Raw genomic sequence first — 11534 nt, 5'->3', positions numbered from 1 at the left:
TTTATAAAAAAAATTATTTTTTCAGTTTAATTAATAAGTTTAATTTTCAGAAAAGAAAAAGAAAAAAAAAACCGTGGAATCGGTAATTGATTTATCCACAAATAAAGACAAAGCATTTAATAACACACAAAAACACTGACGTCACAGTATCCCCCTCGCACCTATAAATATCAATAATTTCTTTCTTTTTTTTTGAGCAACATATCAATCTTTTCTTCTCCACTTATAAGACCATAAATAAATAAGTCCCTTAACGTTTATTCGTTTATATATCTACTAAAGAACCTTTATTTCATTTCCATTACTATATCTATACATAAATGGCAATGGGATGCATCACAGCTCTCCCTCAAAGATTCAGTGAAAACAAAACCAAAGAGGATCCTTCAATCTTCGATGCAAATTTCCTGAACCAGCAGTCTAACCACATACCTCAACAGTTCGTATGGCCCGACCACGAGAAACCTTCCTCGGATGTTCAACCTCTCCAAGTCCCTCTCATAGACCTCGACGGTTTCCTCTCTGGTGACCCGTTCTTAGTCTCGGAGGCTACTAGACTCGTCTCTGAGGCTTCAAAGAAACATGGTTTCTTCCTAGTCACTAACCATGGCGTCGATGACACGCTCTTGTCTCGTGCCCATCTATCCATGGACTCTTTCTTTAAGGCACCCGCTTCTGAGAAACAGAAGGCCAAGAGGACGTGGGGCGAGAGCTCCGGTTACGCTAGTAGCTTCGTTGGGAGATACTCCTCTAAGCTCCCGTGGAAGGAAACGCTGTCGTTTAAGTTCTCTCCCGAGGAGAAGTGCCATTCCCAAAACATCAAAGACTTTGTTTCTGAAAAAATGGGAGATGAATATGAAGATTTCGGGTAATCATATTAGCAACTATTTTTGAAACTTTCTTTCGAATATCCAAAAAGACACATCACTATTAAAACTTTGGGGCCAAAAATAATTTAGTAAAAATTTTAATAATATTAAAAAATAATAATAATTTGGAGGTTCAGGTCTATTTGTGTATTATTAACTAATAAATATTTGAAAATCCAAAAATAATGTTTCACCTCACCATGTCCAGAACCGGTTCTAACTTGTTACCAACATAATTGATTTGTTTTATCCATGCAGAAAGGTTTATCAAGAATACGCTGAGGCCATGAACATTCTCTCACTAAAGATCATGGAGCTTCTTGGAATGAGTCTTGGGATCGAGAGGGGACATTTTAGAGACTTTTTTGAAGACAGCGAGTCGATATTACGGTTGAATTACTACCCGCAGTGCAAGCAACCGGAGCTTGCATTAGGGACAGGACCTCACTGCGACCCAACATCTCTAACAATACTTCATCAAGACCAAGTCGATGGTCTTCAAGTTTTCGTGGACAACAAATGGCAATCCATTCCTCCTAACCCTCAATCAGTCGTGGTCAATATAGGCGACACCTTCATGGTACTTATAATTATTATGATGACCAGTGCATGTATTAGTAAATTAAATGACAAGAAACTTTTAACATTTTTTGTGTCTTATAATTAGGCTTTAACGAATGGTATATACAAGAGTTGTTTACATCGAGCGGTGGTGAACAGCGAGAAGGCTAGGAAGACGTTTGCATTCTTCCTATGCCCGAAAGGAGACAAAATAGTGAAGCCACCAGAAGAACTAGTAAGAATGATGTCTGGTGAAAGAGAGTATCCTGATTTTACATGGTCTATGTTTCTTGAGTTCACACAAAAGCATTATAGATCAGACATGAACACTCTTGAAGAGTTCTCAAATTGGCTTAAGAACAGAAGAAGTTTCTAAAACAAGGAGACAATGATGTGGTCCATAAGTTGACTTGTAGATTTTCTCAAGAGACAGGAGATATCACTCAGATAAGGAGCCTTTTGTCTTTTGCTTTGATTATTTATTATCTTGTTTATGGTGGTTGGTGTAAGATAAAATTTGCATATAAATAAATATATGTACTTCATTGGTGATGTTATCATTTAGTGATGATTTCTATTTATTACTTCATTAAATTAAAAATAGTACTCATAGAATATAGCATTAATTTAAATTATTATTTCAGTCATTTGGAAAATAAAATGGTTATATGATTTAACAAACAGTTAATATTAATTCCACACCAGGTACTTAAAGATTAAAGACGATTCAACCATTAGACTACTAACATATAAACATTGACAATAACATTAACTAATATGCAATTTGGACATCAAAGCCTCAAAGGATACACAAGTAATAAAAACACAAACGGTTTAAAACATAAATCCAAAATGTCAATATTAAGGTTGTCAACAAGACCAAGTGGATATCAGGCTACATATTTTAAAAAATGTCCCCAAAGATAATTATAAAAGACATCTTTAAGTGTCGATTTATACTATTAAATATACCAGATAAAAACATCAATATATTGCAAATGTATAGGAAAAAAACAGCAGAAGATTGTGCGTCGTTACTAGGCTGCGATCGTGTTTTAATATATACTATAAGACCGAACATTGTATCAAGGCTAAAAACGAAAACTAATAATAGATCCAAACCATGGTCCTACTTTTGGAATTATGAATGGTATTTGCTGTTTCCACTATCCATTTTTTCACTCCACACACGAATTTTAGATTCCATTCAGTGAGAGAATTGATAAAACAGTGAAAAACAAAATTCGATTCGACCACGAGATAAGAAAGAAATAGATTCCACTATGTAATGTGTGTATCTCTAAATCTATAGGAGGTTTGGATGGTTGTACTTGTGCCATGCAAGAAGACAACGTACTTGCTTTTTTGTCTTCTTCTTTTATTTTCTTGGAAATAAAATGTAATATGATAAGAAATATTATATATATATGTAAATTCATTTTATTTGAAATAGAAAATAGAGCGGGGTACTTCAAATTCTATTATAAAGTAAATATAAAGGTTGGAGATGCTCTTTAGAACAAAACAAACAAACAAACCATATGTAGCATAACTCCAATGATGTAATAATTGTATTTTTTTTTCCTGCATACGAAAATTCATATGGATATCCAAAATATTAATTTAGGGTGCCAAAACATTAGCTTATAAAAATCCTATATATCTTAGGCTTGATAGCAAGCATCACTTGTAAATTTTTGATATTTTAATGTGTACTTTTTGTCTCTAGTTTACATCCTACAAATATGTAAATGTAGCTATAGTACGCAATAAGTTTGTTTAAACTTTCTTTTTGCAAGAAATTTGTTATGATATTTATCACCAACAATACTATGAACTAGGGATGGACACTTCGGTTATTTTCTCGGTTCGGTTCGGCTTAGTTAGTTTGGTTTTAGTATTTTTCCAACTGAAATAAACCATAAGTTTGGTTTGGTTTAGTTTGGTTTATGTTCGGTTCGGTTTATATTTGGTTCAGTTGTATTTGGTTCGGTTCAGTTTGTTATTTGGACAATTTAATTAGATTTCTTAGTTTAATTTTGTGTAAGAAAAATTATGTTTTAAATCATAAATTACTTAAACATAACTATGTGAACTAAATTCTATATAAAACTGAAACAAAAACTTTTTAAAAAGTCACAAAAGTATAAAAATTTAAAAAAAGTTAACTAAAAAAACATCACTAGTAATGTCTCTTATATCATTATACTAAAAAGCCTGCAATAAATTATCTTTCATGTGACACTATGGAGAAAAACTTTTATTTTTAATAAAATGTGCTTTAGATTTTAGGTTTAGATTTACCATCCATATTTACATATATAAGAATATAAAATACAGATTTTCTATATTATTAAATCAAATATTTTGATGATTACATATTAGGTTAGGAGAATATATGTTAATGAATGAAAAATGGAAAATAGGTTGGTTTGGTATTAAAATTTTAGTATATTCGTATTACTAATATTTTTAATTTAAATAATTATAAAACACATCGGTTTTTCGGTTCGGTTCAGTTGGAAAAATCTTCAACCGAATGGTTTAAAATAGATTTTGGTTCGGTTTGAATCGGTTTCGGTAATTTTACTCGGTTCGGTTTGTTTTTTTTGGCCCACCCCTACTATGAACCAAGTTGTTTGACCAAAAAAGGCTAAAAAGCTATGAATCAAATCATAAAAGGAAAGCCTATTGATTAAGAAAGGACAAGCCACATTAAGCGTGAATTTTGTTTTATATATTTATTGCACGTATAAATAATTAGATAGATAAATGAAGAAACGTAACCATCTGAAAAAGGCCCAATGGGCCATCCCCTACTTCACATAAGGTAAACCAGGCTCTATTCACGTGCTTCACGTGCAATCTCTCTGCTGTCTCCTTTCTGCCGTCTCAATTACACACTTCACGACAGTGATATCTATCCAGTCCCAGCTACACGACTGTATTTCTTATCTAGTATTTTCACATTTCTCTCCGTTTTCTTCTTTTGGGATTGGATTCTATAATTTATGATACAATAATTCAACAAAAAACTTGATGCTCTCTCACTATCACAACCTTTGATTTGGGGTATCTCCTATTTAACTGTAGATTTTTTGTAGCTACTTCTTAGAAACTGTACACGATACAAGCATTCGAACCCTAGCTTACTTTAATGTTATTGGAAAAAGACAAATAAAGACGTAAATACATAATAATGGTGTAGCGAGACCCTTTTCAAAAATAAAGATTTTTTTGTTTTTGAACCACAAAAATAAAGAATACAGGTTAACAGGTACAAAATTATTGCCTTCAATTTTTTTCTCAAAAAAAAAAACAAATATCTCTCAGTTATATCGCTTTTAATGTAATGATACATTGTCAGAATGTATATCATTTGAGATATTTCATGAAAATGTATTTTGTACGTTTCCGAAGAAGATGGTACAAAAACCGGAAATTTAGAAAGGTAAATTCCAAAATCCATTTTCCCATAAATATATTTCTCTATACCAAGCATACAGGTCGAACATTGATACACGTCCAATTACTGGTAAAAATTTGTTCAAATCATGTAGAACTCTCTCTATTTGACTAGAGTTAATAAACACTCAATCTCACTCACTAACAAAATTCATTGAAAATAAGGCACTGTGTTAAACGAGATGACAATTTGTTACGCCTTATCAAAAAAATTGGAGTAGATATACGTACATTATCTTGTGGTCAAACAAATGACTTAATTAGATGATGAGTATTGAAATGACATTGCATGATGTCTTATATGATCAACAACAAGATCGTTCCAAATACAATACAATGTGGTCACCCAGTATAGTCACAATCAATTACTAATGTTTTAACCTAGTGAGTTTGGAGTTAGGCCATAAAATAGACATGTATGTATAAACAAATATCTATATATGTTTCTCACGAGACCCAATATTTCAAAATTTGTATTTTTCTGAAATGACAATGTGGAGATTGTATTTTTCCTTAATTTAACTTTATGCTTACGTAAGAGATGACTTGTATTGTTTATACCTCGGGTCGTTTTGTCTTTTCCATCGTCTTTGTCTTCAGCGAAAAACTAAATTGTAAATGGCCAGAGATTACGTCGAGGAAAGGGTTCTTACATAATTATTTTAAATGATTTTCTTGAATCTCGACCCATTGGATTTTATAGATACTGTGATATCAAAATTTTAAATATTTAAATTAGTTTGGATCGTTGTAGCAAACTTATTCTATTTTATACGTTTTTTTTTTTTGTCTTTCCTATGATGTATTTACACACACATAGCATTTGAGGTTGATTTAGACGTGATTTTACTTTGTTCCTTCACGGGCCTTAAGAAACATGGGTCTTTGTATAAGTAGATTGGAATCAGGCTCATGGGCCTTCTAAAATTGGGGTTAGCTCAACGGGTCTTTTAATAATTTTTATTATAGGACTATATTGTTTCACTGGTGGATAAGCTTAATAGGGGCTTCACAGGATTGAGACTGTGATTGGAACTCAGTCAACGGCTTCAAAGATATGCCTTTAGCGTTTACAATGTATGAAAACAGAGTTGTTGGATTTGGATGTGCAGGTTGGATATGCAGAGATGATAACAGCTGCCTTTGAGGCAGTTTTTTGGTTAAAGAAGTTGAAAAGACCTGATCCAATGGTTTCTTGTTCCTCAAGAAACAAATCTTCAGGTGCACGAAACGCACCGTGGATGGCCACAGCCACCATCAGAGGGACGAAATATATAAAGAAAGTGAATGGATTTGCCTTTACTTCAAAATGTCAGCTAATAGCATGTGCCTTTTCTATGTTTATTACATCATTTGTTACATAACGTTCTGAAAAAAACTAAAAGCTGACACAGTCTGAGATCATGTTGAGGTGTGACGTCTTCTTTGGGTTTGGGATTTGGTGGTTATGCTTTCCTTCGTAAGTAGTGATCACTGACTTTGCGTCGTGGAATGCTCTCTCCACTTGCTTCCTTACGCAACATCCTGTGAAGGTGCACTTGTAATAGCTCCTGCGTGCATCACACGTTTTAGGTAAATAAGCGCCTCCTTGTAACTGAAGTTGAGAACAAAAAAAGAAACAAAACCTTGGATTTGGATTGCCTTTAACGACTTTCTGACCATACTTTCTCCATCTATAACCATCGTCAAGAATGTCTATATCACTTGTTGTCTGAACTACCACTCTTGGCTCCTTCACAGCCTCTTCTCTTTTCCTGCATTAATACAAACAATCCAAATCACATCTCATTGTTTTCTCACTTTTGACAGACTCCTTCCTTTCCATTTTAAACGTCATTTTAGATTTGTGTACACAATTAAGAAATATTTAATTTTGTATATTTTCTAAATAAAAACATCATTAGCCACATTTTAACCAATTAAAAAAATAGACTGGAATAATGTTAATAAATTTTCTATTGAAATTCTAAATCAACACTTATTTTGTATCGAAAATTTAATTCTACAACGACAACTAATATGATAACGACAACTAATATGATACGGAGTGAGTATGATTTTACTTACCCTCTTTTGGCATCTACGTTATCTTCACCACCACTCTGATGAGAACTGACGTCATTTGTTGCTGCAGTGGAAGCTGACCTCTTAGTGAACTGAGGTTTGGGATGATTGTGGCTTCCTTTATAGACAATCTCAGTGACATGACCCTTCACAAGAGAAGTCTCTACTTTCTTCTTTGTGAGGCAGTTTGGATACGTGCATCTGAAGTAACTCCTAGGGTTTTCGCTTCCTTTGACTTGCTTCTGTCCGTATTTTCTCCAGTTGTATCCATCTTCAGAGGTTTTGTTACCTGATGACTCAAATTTGGGTACATCCACTTGGGTTGAACGCTGATCTTCTGTCTGAAAATGAGATAGGAACAAAGGAGGAGATGTCTGGATGGTAGTGAAGGCAAAATCAAAGTGCTCCTCCTTCCCATCTTCAGCTTTGATTTCATTCCGGTTGGTAAGCAAACCGTTGTTCTTCCAGTTCAGAGATTCCAAAGGAAACGTGCCTGTCGTTGGAGATGGCAAAACCTGTGAACCAGACAGAAGACAAGAGTAATGAACCAGACAGGAGTTGCTTTTCTTAACTAAAAGAACAGGAAACTTCACTTATTAGTTATTACATTAAGTTGTTACAATCCCAAGAAAAAGACAAATGGGTTCTTGAAGTCAAATGGGAGAAAATAGTTTCAAGCGATAAGAGAGAAGGGAACATACGTTAGAGGAAGTGAAGAGAAGAGGAGAGTCAAGAAGGTCGGCTTGAGTAAGACCAGGAGGCATAGAGAAGTAGGAAGAGAGAGGAAGTGGAGACGGTGTTGCTGACTTGAACTTAGGAACAGATCTTTGCTGGTTGAAAGAGGCCATCAATGGTTACTGTATGTGATACTCTTCTTCTTCTTTTCTTTACTGCAGAGGAGGAAGTTTCCAGGAAACTAAGGGAATGATATTTGACTAAGTGAGAGAGGGAAAGATCAAGCAATTATAAAGGGTTTATTACATGTGACTTAGTGTGAAGCGTGTTTAGTTAAAACACTCAGATGTTTGACTTTTATAAGGCGGCTAACATATTTTGTTTTGTAGCTCCACAATCACTGAACGTTACAGCTTACAAACAAATAAAACGTATATAATTCATAAATGGACAAACACAAGAATGTAAAGCAAAGGAGTGGTTCATACTTAACTTATGAGATGGTTTGAAAAGATTTGTCATTCTATGTTTGGAGCTTGACTTTGTTGAGTCCACGGTAGAAGTCCTTATTAGCCTGGACAAACTAGTACAAATCAAAATCTCACTTTCATTGTTTGAATGTACATATTAGACTAGAGGAAAAAAAATCAAAATAATCCCAACTTTCAAATTTAAACGAGAAAAAAAAAATAATTTACGAACCCGTCATTTTATTACCAAATTTTCAGTTAATTTTATATATATATTTTTGTTGATCAAACCATTTTAAACCCGTCAAAAAAATCAACGTTAGATATTCATTAACAAATTTAACCATTAAATTTTAATGGATTTAAAATGACTTAATTAACAAAAAAAAATCATTTGATAATTAAAGTGTCAGGTTTATAGTTAAAACCTTTTTGGCTTAAATTTAAAATATTAAATACACTTTGGCTGTTTTCCCTAGATTAAAACATAATACAAGATTCATTAACATTGCAGCATCATTTTTCTTGTAATAGTATATCACAAGTAAATGATTATTAACATTGCAGCAGCATTTTACTTGTAATAGTATATCACAAGTAAATGATTTTGAAGAGTAAATTACTTTAAAAAGTCCGTACAAATAATACAAAACGCTCTAAAATGCTCAGCTGTTTTTTTTTTCTTATGGGGTTTTGCAAGCAAGAAACATGAATTAGGAATAAGCTCAAAACTGAAGCAAGAAGGTAACAAACGGTCTTGGATGATTCAACATTTAAGCAGCTTGTTGGGCAGAAAGCCTCTTCCAGGCTTCCTCAATGATAGTCAGCTTAATACCTTTACCCTTTGGAAGAGACACCCACGGCTTTGTTCCTTTCCCCAGAGTAAACACATTGCCCAACCTCGTGGCAAACTCATGTCCCGTAGAGTCTTGAATATGAATCGTCTCAAAGCTTCCCTTATGCTTCTCACGGTTCTTAATCACACCAACACGCCCTCTGTTCCTGCCACCAGTCACCATCACAACGTTACCGACGTCAAACTTGATGAACTCAACAATCTTGTTCTCCTCGAGGTCGAGCTTGATGGTGTCATTGGGTTTGATGAGCGGGTCGGGGTAACGGATGGTGCGACCGTCGTATGTGTTGAGGTAAGGGATTCCCTTTTGTCCGAACTGGATGGTCCTAACCTTGCATAGCTTGAACTACACAACGAAACAAATCAACATAATTCTCAATCAACAAGGTCAAAATGTAATATGTGTTGCTATTGGTCAAAACGCTTATTCGTGGCTTTAATACTTAATATTATTCTATAAATACAAGTTTTTAATTAAATTCTTTATATAATATAATTCAAGAGTTTTGCATTCTTTTTTAATAAAATTTATACTTATCACATATAGGCAAGATTTAAAAAGGTGGCCTAATACTTAATATTATTCTATAAATAAGAGTTTTTAATTAAATTCTTTATAAAATTCAACAGTTTTGAATTCTTTATTTTAAATAAAATTAATACTACTCACGTATACGCAAGCATTAAAAAGGTGGCCTTAAAACTTAGTATGATTCTACAAATAATAGGTTTTCAGTAAATTCTTTATACAATATAATATAATTCAACAATTTTGCATTCTTTTTTTTTAAATAAAATTAATACTACTCACATATAGGCAAGATTTAAAAGAAAATGCAGTATAATACCTTGGCTTCCTCGTCCCTAATGGAGTGGAGACGGAAACGTCCCTTGGTGTCATACAGAAGACGGAAGTTCTCATTCGTCTTTGGGATGGAAACAACATCTATTTACATCAAAATGCAGCAGCTTAGGCTATTGATCAAAATGCAGCAGCTTAGGCTATTGATCATCATAAATGTGGTTTAATAAACCAGAAGAGAGAGAGAGCCGTACCCATGAAGCCAGCAGGGTAAGTCTTGTCAGTCCTGACTTTTCCATCGACTTGGATATGCCTTTGCATGAGGATGGAGATGACCTCACGGTATGTCAAAGCGTACTTCAACTTGTTCCTGATGATCAGGACGAGAGGGAGGCACTCCCTAGACTTGTGAGGTCCAGAAGAGGGCTTGGGAGCCTGCGAGAAACAGTTTAAGACAACATGTTACAGTGTATTTATAATGAATGGTATTTGAAACACATGTTTTGAGATTAGGAAAACGTACGAAGGCACCACCAAGTTTGTCAAGATCCCAATGCTTGGGAGCATTGAGCCTCTTCAAATGCTTCTTCAATCCCCTTGCCTGCAAAATTTACAATACAACTATTCAAAACATACACAAGTCAAGGAACCAATCAAATACTTTTTATTATTTTTTACCAACCAAATAAATTAATACAAAACTATCACATTTGATAGAGTCTTGTCATAAGGACATTCCCAAGAAGCTCAATTTTCAAAGACAACAGAACATTGCAGTCAGTGTTCGGTCCTAAAACATAACATTCGCTAGATTACGAGTAAACTAGAGTGGCCACTGATCCTAGGAAACTAAAAAAACGCTCATAGTTTGAATGTACATGTCTATGCAGAGCTGAGCAATCACTGAATATACAAGAGACACAGAGAAACATAAGCTAAGAGAAAAGCAATAGATTTGGACGAACCATGTTCGCAGTTGTTTCGGAGCGGACGACGACGACTTCTTCCTCTCAGTGGCGGCAGTTCCCGGTTCTCTCAGCGATTATATATCAAAAGAAAAATGTAACCCCTAGATTTGTTCACTCATATAATTATTGGGCTTATTTAATTATTACAGGCCCATTAACAAATCTGAAACTAACCAAGGGTCTGATCTTATTTCGCTTCTTCGGCCCAGAAAACAAGACTAAATTAACTCGAGAAGATGAGCTGAGCAGTGAGCACTACTAAATGCCCTGTGAAATTTACGCGGAATATTGTATGTACTAGGGGTTAGCCCGCCCTACGGGCGGGTGAGTCTACGATAAAAATATTTAATATTTTAATTATTTTAATTAATTAAAATTTAAAATAATAAATATATTTTAATTTAAGATTATATTAAATTTGTTGGTTTAAATTAAAAGAGCCATTAAGGGATTTTTAGTGAACATAAATTATTGAATAAAAAAATTAAATAAAATGTAATGATTTATATAACATGTTAGAACAATATCTATTCACCAAATTTGTTTTCTTGCATAAAATTAACCTTGAAAAAATTAATATATTTCTAGACCTCAATTCATTCATCGGATTTATATTAAATAGATATGTTCATTTTTGTTCGTAATAGAAATTGAAAAATACTCTTTTTATATTCCTTAAAACTAATTTATGTATACCTAAATTAGTTAGAAATAAAATATAGAGAGAGCAAACAGTAACATTTGTAGACTGATCCATCTATGTTGGTTAGATTGTCTCCTTGCTGTTGACAAAAAGGAAAAAAA

The 11534-nt window shown here is 33.7% G+C and overlaps 3 protein-coding genes across 4 annotated transcripts; 1 reads left to right on the top strand and 2 right to left on the bottom strand.

Moving 5' to 3' along the window:
* The first annotated feature begins 188 nt into the window (after positions 1–188).
* Positions 189–1982, top strand: LOC106397651 (gibberellin 20 oxidase 3). Its single transcript, XM_048747135.1, has 3 exons — positions 189–868; positions 1128–1449; positions 1537–1982. The coding sequence occupies exons 1-3, from the start codon at positions 321–323 to the stop codon at positions 1804–1806; spliced, it is 1140 nt and encodes a 379-aa protein (XP_048603092.1). The 5' UTR covers positions 189–320; the 3' UTR covers positions 1807–1982.
* Positions 1983–6168: 4186 nt separating this feature from the next.
* LOC106397513 (probable WRKY transcription factor 26) lies at positions 6169–7925 on the bottom strand. Of its 2 annotated transcripts, NM_001315850.1 has the most exon segments (4): positions 6274–6445; positions 6521–6649; positions 6963–7474; positions 7661–7807. In NM_001315850.1, coding segments are annotated over 4 exon segments (960 nt in total).
* Positions 7926–8706: 781 nt separating this feature from the next.
* Positions 8707–10847, bottom strand: LOC106397075 (40S ribosomal protein S4-1). Its single transcript, XM_013837625.3, has 5 exons — positions 10728–10847; positions 10286–10363; positions 10017–10197; positions 9809–9906; positions 8707–9306 (listed from the first exon to the last, which is right to left on the bottom strand). The coding sequence occupies exons 1-5, from the start codon at positions 10728–10730 to the stop codon at positions 8878–8880; spliced, it is 789 nt and encodes a 262-aa protein (XP_013693079.2). The 5' UTR covers positions 10731–10847; the 3' UTR covers positions 8707–8877.
* Positions 10848–11534: the final 687 nt, after the last annotated feature.

This window comes from Brassica napus, chromosome A2, assembly GCF_020379485.1.
Source record: "Brassica napus cultivar Da-Ae chromosome A2, Da-Ae, whole genome shotgun sequence".
In the NCBI taxonomy this organism is placed as follows: domain Eukaryota; kingdom Viridiplantae; phylum Streptophyta; class Magnoliopsida; order Brassicales; family Brassicaceae; genus Brassica; species Brassica napus.
The sequence above is the reverse complement of the archived record's forward strand: the minus strand, read 5'-3'. Positions and strand labels throughout refer to the sequence as shown.